At 37.3% G+C, this 24,227-nt stretch overlaps 1 protein-coding gene and 2 long non-coding RNA genes across 5 annotated transcripts; 1 reads left to right on the top strand and 2 right to left on the bottom strand.

The window, feature by feature from the left end:
* Window positions 1-854: 854 nt before the first annotated feature.
* On the bottom strand, window positions 855-1,966 carry LOC132277561 (uncharacterized). The gene is made up of 3 exons (XM_059779408.1): window positions 1,950-1,966; window positions 1,715-1,841; window positions 855-1,454 (listed from the first exon to the last, which is right to left on the bottom strand). The coding sequence occupies exons 1-3, from the start codon at window positions 1,964-1,966 to the stop codon at window positions 855-857; spliced, it is 744 nt and encodes a 247-aa protein (XP_059635391.1).
* A 580-nt stretch (window positions 1,967-2,546) lies between these two features.
* LOC132278941 (uncharacterized) lies at window positions 2,547-6,944 on the top strand. Of its 2 annotated transcripts, XR_009471176.1 has the most exons (4): window positions 2,547-2,885; window positions 3,996-4,157; window positions 4,487-4,601; window positions 6,701-6,944. It is a non-coding gene; the product is annotated as an uncharacterized LOC132278941 (long non-coding RNA). The 2 variants fall into 2 exon arrangements; XR_009471175.1 differs by lacking the exon at window positions 2,547-2,885 and having other exon boundaries at window positions 3,709-4,157.
* A 3,654-nt stretch (window positions 6,945-10,598) lies between these two features.
* Window positions 10,599-15,161, bottom strand: LOC132279385 (uncharacterized). Of its 2 annotated transcripts, XR_009471313.1 has the most exons (4): window positions 14,693-15,161; window positions 14,433-14,550; window positions 11,834-12,070; window positions 10,599-11,728 (listed from the first exon to the last, which is right to left on the bottom strand). It is a non-coding gene; the product is annotated as an uncharacterized LOC132279385 (long non-coding RNA). The 2 variants fall into 2 exon arrangements; XR_009471312.1 differs by lacking the exon at window positions 11,834-12,070 and having other exon boundaries at window positions 14,693-15,149.
* Window positions 15,162-24,227: the final 9,066 nt, after the last annotated feature.

Genomic DNA, 24,227 nt, shown 5'->3' on the forward strand with positions numbered 1-24,227 from the left:
ATAAAATGGATTTAAATGAATTAAACTTATAGAGATAAAGACTATGGAATTGACTTCACCAAAACCTCATCAACATGCTAACTTACATTCAACTTGGGGATAAACAACTATGTATATAAAACGATGTGTAGAAGTATAAAACAACCATAACATCTTCCAGAAATTCATACATTTCAGAACTAAGCATAACCCATCTTTGGTTGGAATGGTTCATCTACCTAAACTAAGCTGTGGTATGAACCATCTTCCCTAGGCATGGCCTATCAAGGTCCTTCAATTGTATGTTGAAGCATATGAAATTCAATTATTTATCATGAATTATTTTCAGTAGGTATGGACCATCTACCTAACATAAATTAACTTAAAGGTGTAGCATGATCCATCTTCCTTAAGTATAATTTATACAAATTCTCAATTAACATGCCAATATATTTTTTTTCCTAATTGAAGAGAAAATTTTATAAAATGAACAAAAAGTACAAATCAAACAGTGAGGGCATACTCTCACTAAACACAATCCTTAAAAAAGGATGATACCTTAAGAATAGAAAAACCCTATCCAAAAAGAAAAACTAAAACAAGGCTAAGACATCTTGAAGACAGACCACTACGACATCCAAAACCTCCCAAACAATGCTTTTAAAAAGTACTCGAGTATGTCTAATAACATCATTATGTGTCCTGCCGTTTCTTTCACTCCATATAAAATACAAAGTTGCAGAAAAAATCATCCTACTTAATTTATTCCTTCATGAATTGACTGGAAATTGCTATGCCAAATCCAAAGCAAAACCACGAACAGTATGCTCCCTTCGAACACTCCACTTAAACATATCAGCAACATCACACCAAATCTACCAAGCATACTCACATTCCACAAACAAATGATCCACAGATTCTTTATGATTATAGCATAAACAACATCTAGAAGCAAGTGAGATACCCCTTCTTTGAACATTTGAAGCAGTTAGAACTGAGTTTTGTAAAATAAGAACACCTAAAACAGCCCACCTCGGCCGACCACTAGTCCATATTAAAGACAACCAGAACACCTCCGGTTTAGATAACCTACAGGCCTCCCATGCTACTTTGTATGTAAACACATTGTGCTGCCAGAGAATAGTATCTTCCCCTCTATAAATTTTGAATTGTTGGATGTAATTCTGAATTTGTAAAGGAATATCAACAAACTGCCACTGACCTTGTAGCAGAAATTTACTTAAAGCCGTACTCTTATCAGTAGCCAAAGCTCTGAGAGATCTAAAACTGAATTCTTTAGAAAGAAATTTACCATCACACCATGGATCGAGAAACAACTTGATCGTCTCACCATCACCAATACGGAATCTGCAATTTGTCTTCAAAATCTCCCTTAAAGCCACAATGCTCTTCCAAATAATAGAATGAGTTGCTCTAGGAACAACAGACCAATAAGTAGCTTTCTTCAAATTCCTCTGTTTATACCAAGCCACCTATAATCTATCCTTTGATAGTATAAATTCCCATGCCAAAATGCATTTAGCAGCTATATCAATGTCAATCAGCTTTTGTATGCCTAGACCACCTTTAGATTTTGGAGTAGATAGCTTCTTCCAACATAAACCATGGAGTTTATAAGATTGAGTATTGTGACCCCAAACAAAATTTTGCATTCTTCTCTCTAAAATATTAACAACAGCTGCTGGAATAGAATAGTAGAAGTCCAGTACAATACCATAGGAGTAATAACAGATCTAATCAATTCCACTCTCCCAGCCATCGATAGATTCATACCAGCCCATCTTGTGGTAGCTGCTTCAACCTTTTCAATCAAAGGTTTACAATCCAATCTCTTCAAACCTCTATCAGAAATAGGAACACCTAAATAAGTGAAAGGAATATTTCCTTGTTTACATCCAAGAATTCTAAGGATCATAGATTTTCTTCTCACTGATCTTGTAAAAAAAAACCTCAGACTTATCACCATTAATAGCCAAACCAGAAGCTGATTCAAATTAACATGCTAATATAACCATTTCATTAATTCATTTCCATTGTCACAATAGGAATATCAAGTGCATAATTGTGTCAATATGATTTCTAAGACAAGATAAACATATCAACATAATCATATATTCAAATGAAGATCACATACATTAATTCAATGTAAAAACCACTAAAAGAAAAACAGCTTTTTACCACGTACTTTTTACCACAGTTTTAAAAAAATCATAGTAGAAGATCTTTTCTTCTACGGTTAATCTTTTCTATTACGGTTTTAGAATAACCGTAGCAGAAAGTATATTTTTTATCACAATTATTTTAAAATTGTGGTAGAAAAAATCTTCTACCACAATTGAGAGATAACCGTGATAAAAAATTGTCTTTCTACCACGATTATGCATGAATCGTGGTAAGAAGAATGCCCCGTCTATCACGGTTTCGCATAAACCATGGTAGAAAGTAAAAATTTTCCCCGCTCACCGCGTGGGTATTATTCCCTCCAGTAATTGACGAAAACAAAATGAAAAAATTAAAAATTAAAAACCAACATATAACACAAATTTACGACTCAACAGACCTAACTCAAATATCTGTCTTCGAAAAAAAGCCCTTACACAAAAATCTTCTTTGATCTGTACATCTCGCAGTAAAGGGGCTTTCCATCGTCGTCTAGATCTCTGTCTCCGGTCACCATCGTCGTCTAGATCTCTGTCTCTCCGGTCGCCATCATCGTCTCTGTCTCCGGTCGCCATCGTCATCTCTCTCCGGTGACCGTCGTCATCTCTGTATCCGGTCACCATAGAAGGGACCCCTAAACCCTAAATGATAACACACTGCTCAGAAAGAAGTCACTAAATCCGGAGATTGGGTTTTTTAATTTCGCTCTCAGTAAAAAATATTAGGTATGTAATATCTTCCCTTGCACACACAGTCTTGATTTCATTAGCTATGTCACATACATTCTAGATGACAAACCAATTGTAAAGAAGATTTTTAAATTTGACAGACTTTGACTCGTTCATGATAGCCACTACTTGTGTAAAATTGGGGAATTGCCCCTCCTGTACCTCAATCATCCTAATCCCCCTCCTTATGACTTAAGGAATGATCTCCTTTATTTGGGGATTTGATGTTTTGCATGGTGCGGACAGGTTGTGAGGCCGAGCAATAAATTTTATTTTATGGTTAATCATTTTTATTTTCATTTTCCCCATAATCTTAGGATTTTCTTAGAAACATTTATTATATTTTTTTTTCTCTCGAAATCTAAGGTTTATTTTAGCTAGATGAAGCAGAAAGTTCAATTTTTCCTCCATTAGCAATATAGTGGCGCTGGTATCTTACATTTGTTCAATTCTTCATATTTTGTGCAAATATTGTTCGAATGCTCTGAAAAATATATTGACATTTTGTGCAAATACTGTTCGAATGCCTGTGTAGTCTTCTTCTTGTTGTTGCACTAGTTGCTGACGTTAACTGCTTTTAGTGGTTGTATATCTAACTATTGACCTCTAATTGCATGAAATTTTCTTACAAAAATTTAATATATACACGTAAGTAATTAAAAAAATCTTTCCCTTAAGCTATTTCTTGCCTCTCCCGTCTTTAGGAATGCGGGCCGGTCTACTTGTTCATGAGAAAACTAAACCCCCTAAGCTGTCCATCCAGCCCAGTTAAGGCCATCCATTTCTTCAATTCTACAATTGGTGATGGTTTCTCATAACTGTATTCCTCCATATGATTCCTATAGGAACTATTCAATATTCACATCTTCTGTTTTTCCCTTCATTTTGTAAATTTTCACCATGATTTGGTGTTCAAACTTTCAATCAAATTCTCATGGGCTGTTATTGAAATTATAGTTCTGAATACTTTTTAGCTCATAAAGAGGAATGTATGTTGTAGTTTTTAGAATTATTTATGTTCACGACTTTTTGACTATTTCAAGTCTATTTTTTGATAATTTGATTGTAAAAAATACTTAACTGTTGATTTATATCTGGCTTTTGTAGATCATAGGAAAAGCAAATAAAATTGGGGTGGGACCAAAAAAAGTAAGTGACAGGTACATCAATGAGTATCATGGTAACATGAAACAAATTCAGTGCCTTCCTCCTACAGAAGAGCCAGGGGTAACTGATCATATAGAGCAGATAAAAAACATGATCCATTAGGTGATTCTCTTCTTATCATCATTCTTTGTCTTTCTGAAATACCTGGAAAATCAGGAGTTCTAAAAATAAAATCGGATGAATCGGGTATTTCAAAATGGAAAAATGATGAATTTCTATGTCAAATAGAGCAAGTAATTGTTCACCTCTTAGGAGGATTATCTATTTCTTGTATTGTGGAAATAAACCAAGGTAGGCTACTGTATCTCATTGCTTAAACCACATTTGTGACTGTAACTGTGGAAGAGAGCTAAGGTAGACAAACTTTTACATATAGTTTCTTATCTTGAGGTTATGGTGGTATATTTTTCTTATTGAAGTTGTTTATGCAGGTTTGTCTTCACATTTGCCCTAGGTGCTGGACCAGTCCCTAGTCTCCTCCTATCAGAAACATTCCCTAACCGAATTAGAGCAAAGGCAATGGCAATCTACATGGCAATGCACTGGGTAAGTGGATAATTGTGTTATGCAATTTATTCTGTCACTGGTATTGGTATTTCATTTTTTTCCTTTCAGTGTGTGAACGGCAATTTAATTCCAACTTTTTGAAGATTTCTTAAAAATAAAGTCTTCTACCTTTGAATTTCTGTTCAATGTTGAATCCCGATGATCACTTCTCAAACTGTGAACCACAACTTTGAACTTAGGAGTTGAATTTGTTCATGCTTATAAACTATGAACCAAAGATATCCCTTGTTAAATAATTAAAATTTTCTAAAGAAACATATACCCATTCAAGCTATTTCTAACTTTCATAGTTGCATGAATCTAAAACTATGTCCACGAATCAATTTTATTTACTGGATAGTTGCAACCAAATGTAAAATTATATATGTTGTGGCTATTGCTTGGGACTGGTAAAAACTCAGGCTAACAAGTGTAGACATGGATTCGAGTTTGATAGCAGCAGCTTTAAGAAAAATAACGTCAAAGGTTAAATCTGTCTCCATTCAACCCCAGATTTCTAAGTAACTGGACCAGCACTACATAATGGCCTTTTTGCATTGGGCATATCAAGACCTAGAGCAAGAAAGGCATTCCTACTTATTTAATATTTTTAAGCTACTAAGTTGATTGTAAATAAGTAGAACTCCCTACTTCACTTAAACTAAATAAACGCAAGGAAAACAGAAAAGTGATGCATAAAAGTTCAAGAAGTCTCAAGAGTGGGCATTTGTCTAACTCCAATTTCAACTGTAAACTTATAAAAATCTGATTTTCATATCCATAGCATAACTAAAATTTCTCAAAACTCCCAAAAAATAATTTACATTGTTGTTTATTGAAGGGGCAAAAAAAGAAAATGATAAGACAGCATTACTTGTTCTTCTAATTCTTTCAAATAGGCTGATTTATTTCCAATCCCATTAATCAGCTTAACATGCAATGCCTGCAAGGATAAACAAAGAAAACTAGTCATTCTCTATAGAGTGACACTTAAAAATCATGCCAAATCAGTCAAGGTATGAATGGGTGATGAAAAGGATTGAGTAGGATGGTGATAAGAAAAATGGGACAAGAACAGGTCCCATCCTCTATGGAAGTTACGAAAACCCAGCTTACAAATATAGAGGATAGACTAATAAAATTGTGAAGCAATTGATAAGAACTTATGATATGACAAATAATGAACTCTTATCCCAACCTTAAGCTGTTCCAAATCCTTCACATCTGTATTCTGAAGTCCCTTCCACCAAATTGCCTTTTTGTCTTTCGCAATAATATCCAGTGCCATAAGGACATTCAATGCATCATATACTCGTCGTCTTATATTCTTCTCATCAGACTGAAACATTCAGTGGTTCACTTCTCAGCATACACAAGAAGTTAACATAATAATAGCAGTGTAAAAAGGTTAAACTCTAGGGTTGATCAAACCTCATTGAATGAATTATTATAAGATAAAACATAATCATACACAGAGGCAATAACAGTAATCTAAATGAACTGGAAGAGAAGGCCGATCAGAATAACAGGAGAAGTGAGAAGAAGAAGAACAACAAATAGAGATTTTTAGGGAGAAACCTTAATACTAGTGTGATAAATCCTAAAGACATCGAAGCACATATAAGGGCAAACCCTAGACAAACCTAATAAAAAATTTAGCAACCTCAGGGGGGTCACGTGCCTTTAAGTGACCAATTTTGCGGTGTATAGGGGGTCACGTGCCTTAAGTGACCATTTTTTTTTTTTTAATCTGAACATATCATATGATGGAATTTCACTCTGTCTTCGAGTACTTTCAATCACCTATTAAATAAGCCATGCTTAAGCTTTAATCCTGTGACTATTTCCTTGACACACTGAACTTGCTTTGCTTGAGTTAAGACCATGTTAATACTTGCTTTACTTGAGTTAATACGAAGAGTAGATCATTCAAAGTACCTTTATTATAATACTTGCTTTGCTTTGTTTAATTTCAACTTTACAAACTTGTTTTGCTTGGTTTAATTTTGGCAACTTTACAACTTGCTTTATATATATTTTTTTTCCTAAATAACTTGTTTTATATTAATTCTCTTACTTCAACTATTACATCTTTGTAGGTCAAAGTTAGGATTGCGGGTCACGGTTGACGTTACTTTTTTTGTTGCCGCTATATTTTTTGTTTGGCTCATGTAGAAGTTTCAAGAACATATGAAGAATTTTTATTTTATTTTAGTTAAGTAAATATATAAGGTGTGGATCATGTACTTCTTTGAAATTTGTATATGATTAATTTTTGTCTAAAACAATGACTTGGATTTGGTTATATATATATATATGATATTATTGGTCAGTTGTAAATTATTTTGGTTTTGATTTATTTTTTATTTATTTAGGGTTTGCTTCCGGGGTTCTTGCAAGGCTAGTAGTAAAAAAAGGCTTCATAAGGGCTAAACTATTATGTTTTTTTAAAAATTATATAACACTTTCTACCATGGTTTTGCACCGTGATAGAAAGTCTTTCTTTCTACCGCGGTTCCCCACCGTGGTAGAAAATAAAATTTCTACCACGGTTCAAAACTGTGATAGAAAGTCGACTTTCTACCACGGTGCAAAACCGTGGTAGAAAGTCTCAACTTTTTACCACGGTTGTTCAAAACCGTGGTAGAAAGCCTTTTCCACCGTAGTAAAAAGTCATTTTTTTTTTTAGTGAACAAAACAATTCAATGTAAACAACTTCTAATTTATGAAATCACATATATATAAGATGAATTCCCAAATTGAAAAGACAATTATAACATGTTTACTTGGTTTAGGTTACATCAACTCCCTAGGAAGGAAGTTAGTTTCTCATGGACATGGCAGCAGCTTCAAGGATTAAAGAATAAGAAGATTTCCTCTACAACCCCATTGTTGCAAAACTTAACATAAAACCTAAGAAAATCCCTTCTCTCCGCAAAATATTTTTCAATAATAATAATAATAATGATTCTAATACAAGCCTTTTGCCCCCTCTTAATCCCAAAATGGGCTGCCAAACAACCCCAACCCGTTGAAATTCAAATTCCCTAGTAGAAGGGAACAAACTTTGACCAAATCAAAGTGGGGACCCGTAGGCTGGCGTCCGGACGCATGATTTGGCGTCCAAATGCGAGGTGAAGTGCATGGCGTCTGAACTCAGGATTTGGCATCCGAACGCGAGGTGATTAAATGTCTTAGCCCAAATGCAACTGTTTTGCATTTCTTCAGCTTTGGACCATTGAGTCCTTCTTCATCCAAATGCATTGCTAAGAGTTTCCATAGGTACATTGGAACCTCTTTTCTTGACTAGCCGTAGATGTTAAAACCCGGAATGCATTTGATCTTCAAAAACTCTTAAAGTCTTCTTTTTATTTTTTTTTGGAGAGTATACCTGAAAATAGACAAGAACACAAAAATGAAGATAATCTATATACAAAGACCAAATAATGGACTTAACTAATGTAATTAAGGGCGTTTGAATATACAATATTCTGTGTTTATCAGTCATCAACAAAGAGAATATAATAATTGGATCCTTGAAGAGAATAAGATGGAGAAGTCCATACATCAGAATGAACTAATTCCAAAGGCATAGAAGAAACTAAAGTAGAAAATGAAAAAGGCAAGCGGGCACTTTTACCTAAGGGACACGAATCACACAATGCTTTATTCTTCGTTGAATCTTACACAAGTAAGGAATTAGTAGATAACAAATGATACAGTATTGGAGATGCTGGATGACCCAAACATTGATGCCAAATTGGAGTTGATACTATTTCCCCTACAACTACAAAAGCTCTTTTATTTGGAGTACCACAAGGAAGTTGAAGAGGGATAAAACCATTTTCACTCTTGCCGCATAAAAGCATCTTCCCCGTTTTGGTGTCCTTTACACAAAAACACCATCAGCATTAGAAACAAAGGAACAATCATTATCCGAAGAAAATTGATGAACGAATAGCAAATTTTGTGAAATGGATGGACAATGTAAGATATTATTGAGATAAAACTGAGAGGAACTATGGTTAAATGTAGTAAAACCAATGTGATTTATTTTCAAACCTCATTACCAACTGCAACATGCTCTGATCCTTGGAACTCATCATGTATGGAGAGATTGGCAAGATCAGATGTGATTTGAGTAGAAGCTCTACTATTAGTAATCCAAGTTTGATTATTTGATGGAGAAAAAGTTGAAGCTGCCATTGGTACAAGTTGCTTTGTTGGAACATGCCCTTCATATGAGTGGTCTATTCTATGGTAGCAATTAATTGCTGAATGTCCCATTCGGCCACAGATTTGGCAAGTAGGCCGTGTTTGATTAGGAGTAGAAGATGAGACATTTGTAGATGACCAAGAAGAGCCTATATGATATGGTGAATTTGAGTTCTTCACTTGTGGTGAACTACCACCATTACGATTTGAGGAGAAAAACTACCGGTAAGAGTTTGAGTAGAAGAACCACCATTCTTGCCTTTGCAAATTGTGTAAAATGTTGTGGCTATTTGCTCAATAGGAAGAACATTTTGTTCCTCAAGTCGCATTTCCGCACTCAAAAGAAGTCCAACAAGATCATCCAAAGAAATGCGTGTTTCTCTGGCTTGAGCAGAGTTAACCGTAAATTCATAAGCCGATCCAACACCATTCATAATGAGAGTAAGAAAATCATCCTCGTCAGCTAGTTTCCCGTGAGTGCGAGATTATCATAAATACTGGTCATCTTATCGACGTACTCCATAATAGACGAGTTCCCTCTCTTTGTGGTTTGTAATAGATTTTTCAATTGTAAGATCCGTGTCTTCGAGTGCGAAGCATATCATTTTTCAAGCGATTTCTATACATCGTTGGAGGTACCAAACCTTGCCACAGCAGAAAGAACTGTGGGTGTCAAGGTGGCATTGATACAACTAAGAATCAGATTGTCTTGTTGCTGCCACAAAGTATATTTGGGATTGAGAGTTTCATTCCCATTTGCATCAACAAGAAACTTTTCTGGAAAAGGCTTTGTTCCATCAACATAGCCAAGTAAATTGAGACTTCTAAGAACTGGTAAAAATTGAGCCAACCATAGAGTATAGTTGGTTCTATCTAGCTTGATTGAAACCAGATGAGAGATATTAGAGATGGATAATGTAGAAGCCATGAGAAGAAAAAAAAAAAAAAATAATCCCAAAGTCAGTGGACGTTGGGCTCTGATACCATGAAATAATTAGGTGAATTGCCTTTCATTGATATGATGATCATATATATATATACAATATGAATCAATGTGAAATAGTAAACAAATCTCCACATCTAAGGAGCTGTTACAAAGAATCAAAATTCAAAAATAAATCAGTTACAAATCTTAATGATTTGCTTAATCAAGAAGAGTTACTCTCAGGCTGAAATTATGGGGCAATTACACTGTTATGTTTATCATATATAGCTCAACTTGTTCAGACACCATATAAATTGCAAATGATATTTGAACGTACGCAAATATCCGAACTTTGACCAGGTAAATTATGTTTTATAAAGTAGAAACAAAAGTGTGGGATTTGTAACTATTGAAATTCTTCAACTTTGTTATATAAAAAATAAAAAATAAAAAATCTTCAAATTGTATAAGAATGGTGTTTAGTTTTTATTGTAGTTCCTACCCATTGGCTGGACTGTTGCTATATTTTGCAAAATATGGAGTAAATTTGTTCTTGCAAGGGAAAGTTAAAAAGAAGAAAAGGTTGAAGTTGATGAATTTTGGAAACCAAAAGGAAAAGGTGAGAGGATTTAATTCTACAGCAAGTCACTATGACGTCCAAGCCCCCACCATCAACACAAGATTGCAGGGTTTTGCGCTTCAAAACGGCACCGTTTTAATGCGGTGTTGAACTTTCACTACAACAGTTATGGCTTTCACTAGCGTTCAAAAACGTTGGTGAAAGTCTAAAAAAACGATGGTAATTCAATTACCGGCGTTTTACCAGCGTCTTTGAAAAAGCGCTAGTGATTCCAAAGTCGGTAGGCCTTTACCAGTGCTTTTTCAAAAGCACTAGAGCGCTGGTAAAAACCTTATACTAGCACTTCTTAAAAAAGCGCTGCTAAAGTGTTATTTTATGTTTTTTTTTTTTTTTTTTTCTTTTCCCTTTATTGTTTTTGGAAAAATATCTTTACGGCTGCTAAATGTCATCCAATATAACACAAGTTGGCAATATGAAAGTACCATCCAAATTGTTTTTACATAATACAGCCAATATGAAAAATACCATCGAAATTGTCTACTAATAGATAAAGCTGGTAAATGTCAACCAAAAAGGCAAAATGTCTACTAATACAACCATAAGTTAACTTGCCAATGTGAAAATACTATCCAAATTGTCTAGATAAAACTACTAAATGTCACACAAAAAGAATTAAGAATTTTTGACAAATGTAGTACAAGATTTTCAAAAAGAACCCATCCAAGGCGAAGGAAATTTAGAAAGCACAGCCACGACCCCATCTTCCACTTCAACTTCAACAACTCTTCTTGCCCATTTGAATTGAATTACCCTATATTTTTTATAAATTCATTAAGCGCACATTATAATAAATGAAAATTTAACATATAAGAGAAATTAAAAGTTCATAACCTTAACTAAATTGGCATCATGACTAGAAAATGAATTTGGAGATACTTTAGGAGCATTTAAAGAATCAAAACCCTTCAAAATAACAAAACAAAATACATAAAATCTTGGCATAAGTAAACGTATATTTAATAAAGAGTAAAACTAATAATAAATATACATGTCCACTACAATTTTGTTGTTGCATCTATATTCGCATAGCCACTTGTTGTTATAAATTTTCCAACTTGTCATATAGTTGGCTTGTAAATTTTCCAACTTGTCGTCATAGTCAGCTTACATTTTTGAAATGGTCTCCTGCAACTCTACACGTGTAGCACGTGCCTCCTCATCAGATTTTTTGACATTATTAATCAGTTCAGCTTTACTATGAGAGGGCCCTAAACATCGCTTCGTGTAGGCCCCAAACCAAGCATCTGCACACAACCAGTTCTCTTCTCCCCTCACAACAGAGAACAAATCATTGGAACTGCCAATAGTCGAGTCAAAGTAACTTTTTTGAAGATCTTTTATGCTTTCCTACAAAAAAAAAAAAAAAGGAAATATATTAAAATAGTGAAAATCCAGTGCATTTAACAATAAAACTGTACATGCATATAAAGTTCAACCATGGGGGAAAATCACCTCAAGTGAAATAGTGTGTCATTTACTCCATTTTGAAATGAGTGGTTCAGAAATAGCCACGTCACCCATATTTGGGATGCATAGTAGGAAAATATTGGGATGCATAGTCGGAAAATGTTGGGATACACCTTACGAAAATGTTGGGATGTACTTTTACTTAAAAAAATGGAGGAAATAGACTACTGTGTAACTGGATGTCATCCTTGTCCGTTCAACCATAGCTAGCGAAATAGGTTTCTAGCAACACTCGAGCAGAAAAGGAATAGGGTAAGCAAATTCAAGTCAATACAATTTAGTACAATTAACTATATATAAAGGGAAGTAATTAATGGAGGCACATCATATAATTTAGTGCGTCTTCTATTTGGCAATTGAAATGAATTTATGAGAAAAACGGAGGAAACTAAAACATAACAATAATATGGTACCGATAAGCTTGTTGTTTAACAAAGTGAAATAGTCGTGTCTGGCAACAATTAAAGTCTTGTTGTTTAACTGAGTAATGAAATGTGAAAGTAGTTCCTTCAATTGAAATTGTGTAAAGCTGTTAATTATTTTCTTTCTTTATATATATATATATATATCAAATCGGTTTAGGTGCCTTTGCATTTATTGTTTGTGGTGTTTTGTGAAGCATTAGCTATATTTTTGTTCTCTCCTTGCAAGTAGAAATTCCAGATTAATTATTTGGTTGTTTTTGCCTGTAGGCAGACCAGTGTCATGATAGATAATTTTTAGTGATTCTTTCTTGGTCCCTTCAGCATGCTTCTTGCTGGGTATGCTTTAATTCTAGCTACCAAAATGTAAAGAACACATAGAAGTATTAAAGACTGAAAGGATTTTATATACAACTAATAATATGCCAACTTGATAGTGCCTTTTACTTTCTCGTGTCTTTGGGACTTGCAGATTGAGAATTTAATGGCCGAGGATTTGTTTTCTGAATTTCTTAACAAAGAAGTTGCTTGCGAGTGTTTGAAAGGTTTATGCCGATATGTGGAATTAAATGGAATGGAGCTTGCCTAAGTAGGAAGAACAAACAGTTTGCAATTATTTTTATTAGATTAAGGTAATAAAATAGAATATGTGGGGGAATATTTGAATCAGTAACATCACTAGAGAAAATTGGTTCATTCATTTTGAATTGTTGAACTAGAAAATGGAGTATTTCTAACAATCTTATGGCTGTTATCTTCAAAATTAGTTTTAACCATCTCATTTTCTTGATGAACATTGCACTGTAATTTGGCAACTTTCTATGAGGACACCGGTCATCTCATGTGCCCTAAATCTAGTTGTCTGTAATGTTAGACCCTTTGTTCACATAGTTTTTTTTTTTAATATACATATACATATATATAGAAGAAAATAAAAAAAACTTGGTGCGATTAACATTTATGACCATGTCGTCTTTGTTATTTGGAGCACTTCTTTGGCAAAAAGGAAAGCAAATGTAAGCCGTCATTAATTTTTCGTATCCAACTGATTTTCATATTAATGTCAGGGTGCGTTTTAGGGGGATAAAAGGGTAGTCAAATTTTATATAATTAATAATCAGTTAGTTAAACAAAATAAATAATAAGAAGATGTATCTTCCAAAAATCCAAGATGACACAGACCAGTTCTTCAAGCAGGTACAACACAGCATTCCCATGCATTTGACACCGACACTACATACACTGGCAACACAACATAAAAGATGAATTACACACATTCAAGTTGTAAATCAATCACTCAACTAAAAGTTGTGCATCAATCACTCAATATAAATTGTATTAAAGTAGGGTCCTAAGCTTGGCAGATTTCTAATCCAATTCAAAATTTTTTTTTTTCTTTCTTTTTTCATGCCCAGATTCAAATTTTCTTGTAGACATAATTGACAAAAAAAAAGAAAAAAAAAGAAAAGAAAAAGAAATAGAAGTTATAGAAATAAAAAATATATATTTGTTTTGCTGAAATAAAATGTAGAATACGGCAATTACCTCAAAATGCAATGCAAATTTTGTTACTTTATATTGTAATATATATATATATATATATATATATATATATATAAGATGATAAAAAATTGCACCAAATAGGATTTAGTTTGTAAAACAAGAATTACAGAGCTTGATTAGTTGATTTAGGAAAAAAAAATATAATAAATTAATTAATTAATTAAAACAAAAGCAGTTGCAGAGAGGGGGGGACTGAAGCTTGCGAAAGGCAAACCCAAACTGGAACAACGGGCGATGAAAACTGAAAGATATGGGTTTTGATTTTGTGAAGAATCTGAAATGATATATAATTACATATAAATACGCAGACATATATACTTATATCCACATTGCTTGCTAAGGTTGTGAACTGAGGTCTATAGACTCTATAGATATATGATTATACTTATAGTCAGTCAGATTGGTATACAGATTACAGACACTTGTGATATTATGGGTAGTACCAAAGGATGTGTTCCAAATCAGGGCATGAGAAGTCCCCCCCCCCCCCCCAAAAAAAAAAAAACAGAAAAAAAAAGAAGAAGAGAAAAGTAAAGAAAAATTTTAAAGTCCAAAACAAAAAAGTTCAAACAATCAAACATAGGAAGTTAGGAGCACACCTTGTTTAGACTTCAAAAAGCTGTAAGGAGGAGGCAAGGAGCTATCCAAGGCTTTCGCGATGTCCAGTGGTCGGGGGCAAGGAGCTAGGGCTTTCGTGAAGAGAGTCGTCTGCCGACTCTGCACAAACAAAGCTAGGGCTTTGTAACTTTGTTATATAGTGTTTCCTACTAGTGGACGTTGACAAATATGGTAAATTCATAATTTAAATTAAAAAAAATATACACAGGTAATCAAAATTAGAAGGCGAACAGTTACTAACCTAAAAAAATTCTCGTCTGATCTATTAGTGTAGACGAGGTTTTGGAAACCCCTAACAACGACTCTTTCTCTCTCTATGTGTGCAGTAGCAATGACTTTGTCTCTCTCAACCAAGCCACCAGTTTTAGAGCCTTGGTTTCTGATTAAAATTCTGGTTTTGGAACGCTAACCGGTGATGGAAGGAGAGAGAGTTGTGATGACCGGTGATGGAAGGAGAGAGAGCTGTGATGGAAAACAAAATGAATTACAAGATTGTTATAATGACCGGTGATGGAAGGAGAGAGAGCTGTGATGACCGGTGACGAAAGAGCCAGACCAGTGATGGAAGGAGAGAGAGTGGCTGAAGGAGTTAGGGCTCTTGCAAAATGAATTGGGAAAGTGGGATACAGTGTTAATTGCCCCCGAAACGACGTAGTTTAGGGCCTAAAATCAACGAGAGAAAAAATGGAGGGAAGGGAGAAAAAAACAAAAAAAGAGGGAAGGGAAAAAGGAATGAAAGGGCTATTACCAGCGTTCTTAAAATAGCGCCGGTACTATTACCAGCGTTCTTAAAAGAGCGCCGGTACTATTACCAGCGTTCCTAAAAAGTGCGTTGGTGCTATTTCACCTATACCAGCACTCCTAAACCCCAATTTATTGTAGTGCATGTTTGCGCTGTGCACCAAAACACCATTGTTTCCATACACAAGATCCCTCTAGGGGATGTGTTTTCCATTTGACGAATGATCTCATGAGCATCATTCTCAAACTTGTCTTCAAATGTATGATACAATTCATACTCTATTAGCAAAGAGAAATATCTAGAATGGCCTTAGCAAAGAGAAATATCTAGAATGGCCAATCACTAACACCCCCCCCCCCCCCCCCCCCCTCCTCTTCTTTTTTTTGCTTTTTTATTTTTTATTTTTAAACCTGACTCCAAACGCAAATTTGTCTTCAAATGCATGATACAATTCATACTCCATTAGCAAAGTGAAATATCTAGTTGGCAAGAAAATGATTGTATTTTCTACATTTTGTTTTTAAATGATGAGCATTGACTAGACTCATTTTCAACTATTGGACAGCAGGCTGCTCAATATAATATAAAAGTGGTTTTTTAATATCTAATATATAGTCAATCTAATTAATCTTTCTTGTCATATAATTGATCTTAGAGTTATACAACTTATATGTAACGACCCTAGTTGATGCCAAGAATTTTACAAAAAATTCGGCATAACCTCCCCTAAAAATAGGCCTACCATACCCTGTTTAAATTCATTTTTTTACCTATCATGGCTCAAATTCCGAATTCACGGCAACAGTATATGATCATACACAATCAAATAACACCGATAATTATTTTAACTAAAATTATCCTTCCCATTCATCAACAAGGTTTCATGACAAAGTTTTGCAAAATATACATATATACCTTTATACTTTTAGTGCTTTGCAAAAATAATAGGAAATATACAAAAGACACAAAAGTGAGCTTCTAGTATCGCTCAAGCTTGAGGTGGGTTGTCGTCCACCGATTCTTTTCCAAGACCTGAAAAAAAATGTATAAATAGTAGGGTGAGCTATATGCTCAGTAGGTGACACTTAAGACACAAATCTTGTGTCCTTGTGAATTCAAGCAAAGCATAGGCCAATGGGAGATAGGGATCATACAACGTAGGGGATCAAATACAACATACAAGTCAATTCCAAGTATAAACAATGCAATGCAATGAAATGACATGCAATGCATGTCAATGATACTCCCCATTTTCATTCTCAAAATCATCACTTTCAAACGTTAATACAGCCCGCCCTTTGGTAACCCCGCCGCGACACGAAAGGAGGATTGGCTAGTGTCCCTGACCCTTGGTAACCCCGCGGCGTCATTACGGGGCCCAGCTAGCTCAACCACGCTAGGGCGACTCCCTAGTCCCCTCTAGGCTATATTAACCTTCGGCCCGTTGGTAACCCCGCAGCGACCGGGTTTCGCATAAAACCATTTTATCAAAAACACTTCCCTGAAATTCCCCATATTTATTTCGAGAATAATTTCTCCCATTTCATGCAAACCCAATGGTATGTGCATGTATATATGTTCCATACATTCAATGTCATGGCATTTAAAATTTTCTATCATAAAATTAAACATTCAACATGTTCAACATCTCCCAAGTAATTATTAACACATTAAGATACAACAAAATACATTTAAGGATGTGCATGTATATATATATATGAGCTCAACATCATGAATTGGGAAATTTGGCGCAATTTAAATAAGCATACTCTCATACATCAATTTCAGCATGCTAGCACATAGTAAACATAGGAAATCAACAACTAAATATAATTTGCACATGAACCAACCATATTCAAGATCGTGAAAACCCTCTAGACATCATTAATACCATCATAGATATAATTAACTCTAAATTAAGCATATTTAATACAACATGGAGGTAAAATTCACAATAGAACAACACTAGAGTGGATTAAGATGCCCCTACCTCAAAATAGGCAAAACCCTAGAAATGGGTTTAAAATTTTGAGTTCCAAAGAAGGCTCAAAACTGGAAATTGCTTGCATCAACGCGTAGAGCTCGTCACACTCGTCGTTTTGCCTCAAACGGCACCTAAATCCGGCAAGCAATGAAGATGGAATCAAGGATTGAAGTTGAAAAAGAAAAAAGAAAAGAAAAAAGCAGAAGCAGCGAGAGAGAGAGATATGAGATGCCGAGAGAGAAAACAATTTGGAATTAAATGGGTCTGCAATGACCCTTATAACTCAAGTGGGCCCCACAGTTGAAAAGTCAAAAACTTTACATTCTCCCCAACTTTAAAAAAGATTTCGTCCCCGAAATCAAGACATACCTGGAGAAGAAAACAACGCTAGGTACTTGGACCGAACCTCCTGTTCGAGCTCCCAAGTAGCCTCCTCGACTCCGTGGTGTCTCTAAAGGACTTTCACCATTGGTATCGTCTTGTTCCTCAACACTTTCTGTTGTGCGTTAAGAATCTGAACTGGTCCTTCCTCGTAGGAAACATCCTCATCAATGTCCACATCAACCCAACTCAAAATGTGAGATGGATCTGGCTCGTACTTCCGTAACATCGATACATAGAAAACATTGTGGACCCTATCCAACTGTGGTGGTAAAGCAAGCCTATAGGCAACCTCTCCTACTCGGTCCAAAATCTCAAACGGTCCAATAAATCGTGGCGACAACTTGCCACTTTTCCCGAATCTCATCAATCCCTTCCGTGGAGAAACCCGTAGAAAAACATGGTCTCTCACCTCAAAGGATAACGGTCGTCTCCGCTTATCTGCATAGCTCTTCTGTCGGCTCTGAGCTGTAAGTAACCTCTGTCTTATCAACTTAATCTTCTCAGTAGTCTCGAGTACAATGTCGGGTCCTAAGGCGGCTGTCTCACCTACCTCAGTCCAACAAACAGGAGACCTACAAGGTCTACCATACAACGCCTCAAATGGAGCCATCTGGATGCTCGCCTGATAACTGTTGTTGTAGGCAAACTCAATAAGTGGAAGGTGATCCTCCCAACTACCTCCCAAATCAAGTACATATGCCCGAAGCATATCCTCCAAAATCTGGATAGTACGCTCTGACTAACCGTCCGTCTGTGGATGGAATGCCGTACTAAGATGCAACGCTGAACCAAACACTACTTGAAGTCCTTCCCAGAACTTCGAAGTGAACTTAGCATCCCTATCTGACACAATGGTTACAGGAACTCCATGCAACCTTACAATCTCCTTCACATAAAGAACACCAAGCTTCTCTGCATCATCTGTTGCCTTAATAGGCAAAAAGTGAGCCGTCTTGGTCAATCTGTCAATGATGACCCATACGGCCTCATTGCCCCTCCGTGACCTTAGAAAACCTGTCACAAAATCCATAGCAATATGCTCCCATTTCCATTGCGCTACAGGTAATGGTTGCAACAAACCAGCTGGCCTCTGATGCTCGGCCTTCACCTGCTGACAGGTAAGGCATCTAGCCACAAACTGTGCAACATCATTCTTCATCCCGCTCCACCAATACTGACGTCTCAAATTGTGATACATTTTAGTACCACCTGGATGAACTGCAAAACGGGAAGTGTGAAACTCCCGTAGGACATCCTCACGACAAACTGTGGGAACCACCAACAAACCCCTGAACCGTAGACCCCCATCTGCATGCAAGGCCCAATCATTCACTGTCTCACCACTAGAGATCAAAGCGTGGATGGCATCTAAGTCCGGGTCCTGTCTCTGTGACTCAATCACTCGTACAACAAGAGTAGGTTGAGCCACAAGACTAAATAAGAATGCCGACTCACTGCAACCATCATCATCACAACACTGTAATCCTATCTCTGCCAGATCTTCAAGCATCTTCCATTTCCGAATAGCTAAACTGGCCAAAGTTCCACGAGATTTTCGGCTTAAGGCATCAGCTACAACATTTGCCTTGCCCGGATGATACTGCAAATCAAAGTTGTAATCTTCCAAGTACTCAACCCATCGTCTCTGTCTGTTGTTCAAGTCCTTTTGGGAGAAAAGGTACTTGAGACTTTTGTGATCTGAAAATACCTCGAATCTCTCACCATACAAGTAGTGTCTCCAACACTTCAAGGCAAACACAACTGCCGCTAACTCCAGATCATGAGTAGGGTAGTTAAGCTCGTTAGTCTTCAACTATCGAAACCCATAAGCCACTACTCTACCATCCTGCATCAACACACATCCCAACCCGTCACGTGAAGCATCACAATAGATCACATAACCCAAGCCACGCTCAGGTATCACCAACACTGGAGCTGTAGTCAATCTCGTCTTCAACTCCTGAAAAGATGAATCACAGGCCTCATTCCAGACAAACTTGACCCCTTTCCGGGTCAAACGGGTCATAGGAGCTGCCAAACAGGAGAAATCCTTCACAAATCTCCGATAGTAACCCGTTAAACCAAGAAAACTGCGGATCTCAAACACATTCTTGGGTTGCTCCAAAGTCAAAACTGCTTCAACCTTTGATGGATCAACTGATACTCCACCTTCTGAAACAACATGCCCTAAAAACTTCACCTCCTGTAGCCAAAACTCACATTTATCGTATTTGGCATACAATCGGTGTTCCCGCAAAATCTGTAAAACAATACTCAAATGGACCTCGTGATCTTCCCGAGTCCGTGAGTACACAAGAATGTCATCCACGAAAACTACCACAAACTGGTCCAAGTAATCGTGAAAGACGCGGTTCATCAAGTCCATGAATGCCGCTGGCGCATTAGTCAAGCCAAAAGGCATAACAAGGAACTCATAGTGTCCATACCGTGTACGAAATGCTGTCTTCGGGATATCCTCATCCCTAACCCGCAACTGATAATAGCCAGACCTCAAGTCAATCTTCGAGAAACAACTGGCTCCCCTCAACTGATCAAATAAATCATCTATCCTTGGCAAAGGATACTTGTTCTTGATGGTGGCATGATTCAACTTCCGATAATCAATGCACAACCTCAACGAACCATCTTTCTTCTTAGCAAACAAGACCGGTGCGCCCCACGGTAACACACTTGGTCGGATGTCAGTTCAACTGGTGTCATACGATACGGTGCCATAGAAATCGGCGCGGTACCTGGAATTAACTCAATAGAGAACTCCACTTCTCGGTGTGGAGGCAACTCTGTCAAATCTTCTGGAAAAACATCCAAGAAGTCACAAACAATCGCCGGATAAACTTCTCCCACGACATCATCTTCTTCGGCTAGAAGACTAGCTAAGAAATAATCACCATGACTTCGTCCACGAACTCCATAAAATGATGAAATGTGGGAATCACTCCGATCTCCCACGAAAAAGAAACAGTCTCCCTCGGAAGTGCAAACTGTAACCCTTCCTCTGTAACAGTCGATCGTGGCATGAAATGAAGCCAACCAATCCATCCTGAGAATGACATCAAAGCTAGTCATCTCCAGGAGGATAAGGTCAAACACGAAAGTCCGCCCGACTATCACAATGGGACACTCCCGCACAATTCGGCTCAACGACACTGAAACCCCAACTGGCGTATCAACACTCAACGCCCGTTCCAAGAAACTAACTTCCAACCCCGATGCAAGTGCAAATGATGATGAAATGAAAGAATGAGATGCACCAGAGTCAAATAAAACACGGGCCCAATAACCAAACACTGGAAATATACCTCGAAGGACTGACGGTCCAGAAGATGCATCAGTCTGTGCCAGTGCAAAAACACGTCCCTGTAGTACCTGTGCCTGAGGACTGCCAACCTGAACACCTGACTGCTGCACTGACATAGTAGGAGTATCCCTCCTAACTGATCGTGAACCCTGTGAAGACATAGTAGGCTGTGGTGGTGGTGGTCTGAAACCTGACTGAACTGTAGCCGATTGTGACGGCCTCTGCTGTGACCTTCTGCCACTAATGGTGCCTGCTCTCTGACTTGAACAATCATGAATCAAGTGACCCTGCTGGCCACACCCATAACAAGCCTTCGGAGCTGACGAAACTGAAGACGATCTCATTGGACAACTGGACTTGTAATGTCCGGGCTACTGACACTGATAACAAACAACTGCACTCCTGTCAGATCCAGCTGGCATAAGAGTGGTAGGAGCAGATCTTGTAGACTGTTGCCCCTGAAACTGAGATGGACTGCCCCTGTACCTTTTCCAAGAAGATCCCTCTGAGGATGGCCCTGCACCCCTCTTTTGCTTCAATTGCTCTCTTCTTGCATCCTTCTCTCTATTATCAGCCTCCAGCATCAAAGCCCTTTCCATTGCTTCAGAGTAAACCTTAATAAACTGTGCCGTGATCAACGGCCTCATTCGATCATTAAGACCCGAGACAAACTTCCGAGTCTTGTTAGCTTCATCTCTCACCACTTCTGGAGCAAAACGGGAGAGTGAGGTGAACTTGTTCTCATACTCCGCCACTGACATGTTCCCTTGAATAAGATTATGAAACTAGTCTTGTAACTCCCATCTTTTGGAAAGCGGAAAGTACTTTTCATAGAACAGTTCCTTGAACCTGTCCCAACTCATCTCGTCAATCTTATACTGGTTAGTGATCGACTTCCACCAAACCTTGGCATCCATAGTAAACTTGTAAGTTGCTAGGATGATCTTCAAGTGATCCTCTGTCACATCCATTGAGGTCAACTGAGTTTCGACTTGATCTATGTAGTTGTCGGCTACCATTGGATCCGCACCGCCTTCAAACATAACCGGCATCAGCTGAGAAAACCCCTTAATGATCTTGAGACGCTTCTGAGCTGGAGTCTCCTCAACTCGAACTGTAGGTTGTGGTACCAACTGCGGCTGAGCAACAATCGTTGCCCTCACGCCATTTTGCAATAAACGATTAAACTCCAGTGCCACAGAACCTTCACCCACTTCTACGGGTACGGGTGTTTCAACATTCTCTCTTCTTGGGGGAACAGCTCTTGGGGGAATCAAGTCCCTAAGAAGCATGTTCTCATCAACTGGCTCCGCCGGATTGGAGCTAGAGTTCTCACCAACATCGCCCCTTGTTGGCCTAGGGCCAACTTCTCTAGGTTCCTCACGCCGTGACATCGTGCTATAAAACGAGAAAACGATTCAGAAACATGACAATAAGGTCCACTGTAGACGACTCAACAAGAATTAATACCGTACAACACTTAGCATGCAAGACTATGCAAGAAATATTTTAACATAAACAAGTAAGCAAGTAAGCACATAGGCAGTTAAGCATGCTCATTTAAATAAGATACCACGTAGCAAGTAGTCAAGTAAGCAACACAAACAACATTCCATGCGACTCTATGTAGGCCTCTACCCGTTGTCCTAAGGGTTTTCGAACCTTTGCTCTGATACCAAATTTGTAACGACCCTAGCTGATGCCAAGAATTTTACAAAAAATTCGGCATAACCTCCCCTAAAAATAGGCCTACCATACCCTGTTTAAATTCATTTTTTAACTTATCATGGCTCAAATTCCGAATTCACGGCAACAGTATATGATCATACACAATCAAATAACACCGATAATTACTTTAACTAAAATTATCCTTCCCATTCATCAACAAGGTTACATGACAAAGTTTTGCAAAATATACATATATACCTTTATACTTTTAGTGCTTTGCAAAAATAATGGGAAATATACAAAAGACACAAAAGTGAGCTTCTAGTATCGCTCAAGCTTAAGGTGGGTTGTCGTCCACCGATTCTTTTCCAAGACCTGAAAAAAAATGTATAAATAGTAGGGTGAGCTATATGCTCAGTAGGTGACACTTAAGGCACAAATCTTGTGTCCTTGTGAATTCAAGCAAAGCATAGGCCAATGGGAGATAGGGATCATACAACGTAGGGGATCAAATACAACATACAAGTCAATTCCAAGTATAAACAATGCAATGCAATGAAATGACATGCAATGCATGTCAATGACACTCCCCATTTTCATTATCAAAATCATCACTTTCAAACGTTAATACAGCCCGCCCTTTGGTAACCCCGCCGCAACACGAAAGGAGGATTGGCTAGTGTCCCTGACCCTTGGTAACCCCGCGGCGTCATTAATCAAGTAAAAAAAAAAATTCACTTGAATCGGAGTCCGGAAGAAGGAGAAAAGCCCAAAAGAAGAATTGACATCGTGGCGGCCTGACAAGGGGCCATGGCAGCCCCATGCGCATGCCCATGTGTGTGCCCATGCAAGCCGCGCGCGCTGGGTGCACACATGGCTGGTAGAAGCCCAAAAACCTGTTGTGTGGTTTTTTTTTCCAGAAAAATCCAGAACAGAGGCTGAATTTGGAGGCCTAAATGATTTTTTTTGCAAAAACACAAAGAAGAAACCCCCCTCAAAATTGAGTTTTCTATATAACTAATGAGAGAATTAAAAAAAACTCACTACGAAATGGCCAAAATGCCCTCCCAAGAAATCTGGTCAAAAGAGCTAAAAAGCTGCTAAAATGAAAACTGTAAGCTGAAACTTGACGAAGGATTTCCGGTACCAAGAAGATGTTTTCTGGAAAAACATAAAGAAGAAACCCCCCCCTAAAATCACGTTTTCTGATTGACCATGTTGAAAGTCGAAAATAAAACTGATGTGAAAGATATAGAATACCCCTAGATCAGATTATGCAACAAAACCTCAAAATGAGTCCATAGGAGGCTCATTTCACTAAAGGAGAAGATTTGCCCAGAAACGACAATGCACACAAACGTAACTTACCTATTAGGATGTGCTACAATGGTCCATGACTTAAACATACCACCGATGCAAAATCCGACCCCCCAACGGCCGAAAAGGCAAAAATGGACTTGAAATGGAAAACATGAAAACCAAAATTGACGAATGATTTCAAATTATTGTTTGGCCCTTGGCCACACTTCATACATGATTTATGGGACCCTATAAAAGAATCAGAATGGAATTCCCAAGCCCGATGCAAAAGTTATGACATAACAACACATGAATTTTCAATATTTCCATATGAACTTTGAAAGCACAAGTGTATAGAATATGAGATACATGATATTGGC

This window comes from Cornus florida, unplaced genomic scaffold (assembly GCF_030987335.1).
Source record: "Cornus florida cultivar Cherokee Brave unplaced genomic scaffold, ASM3098733v1 CherokeeBrave_3.0.0_Hap2_Chr10, whole genome shotgun sequence".
NCBI lineage: Eukaryota > Viridiplantae > Streptophyta > Magnoliopsida > Cornales > Cornaceae > Cornus > Cornus florida.

Excerpts from the sequence above, each read along its gene's own strand:
- LOC132277561 (XM_059779408.1), bottom strand. Across the intron at positions 1,455-1,714 it reads GATCTGTTATTACTCCTATG|AGGAATTTGAAGAAAGCTAC; the intron begins GTATTGTACTGG and ends TGGTATAAACAG.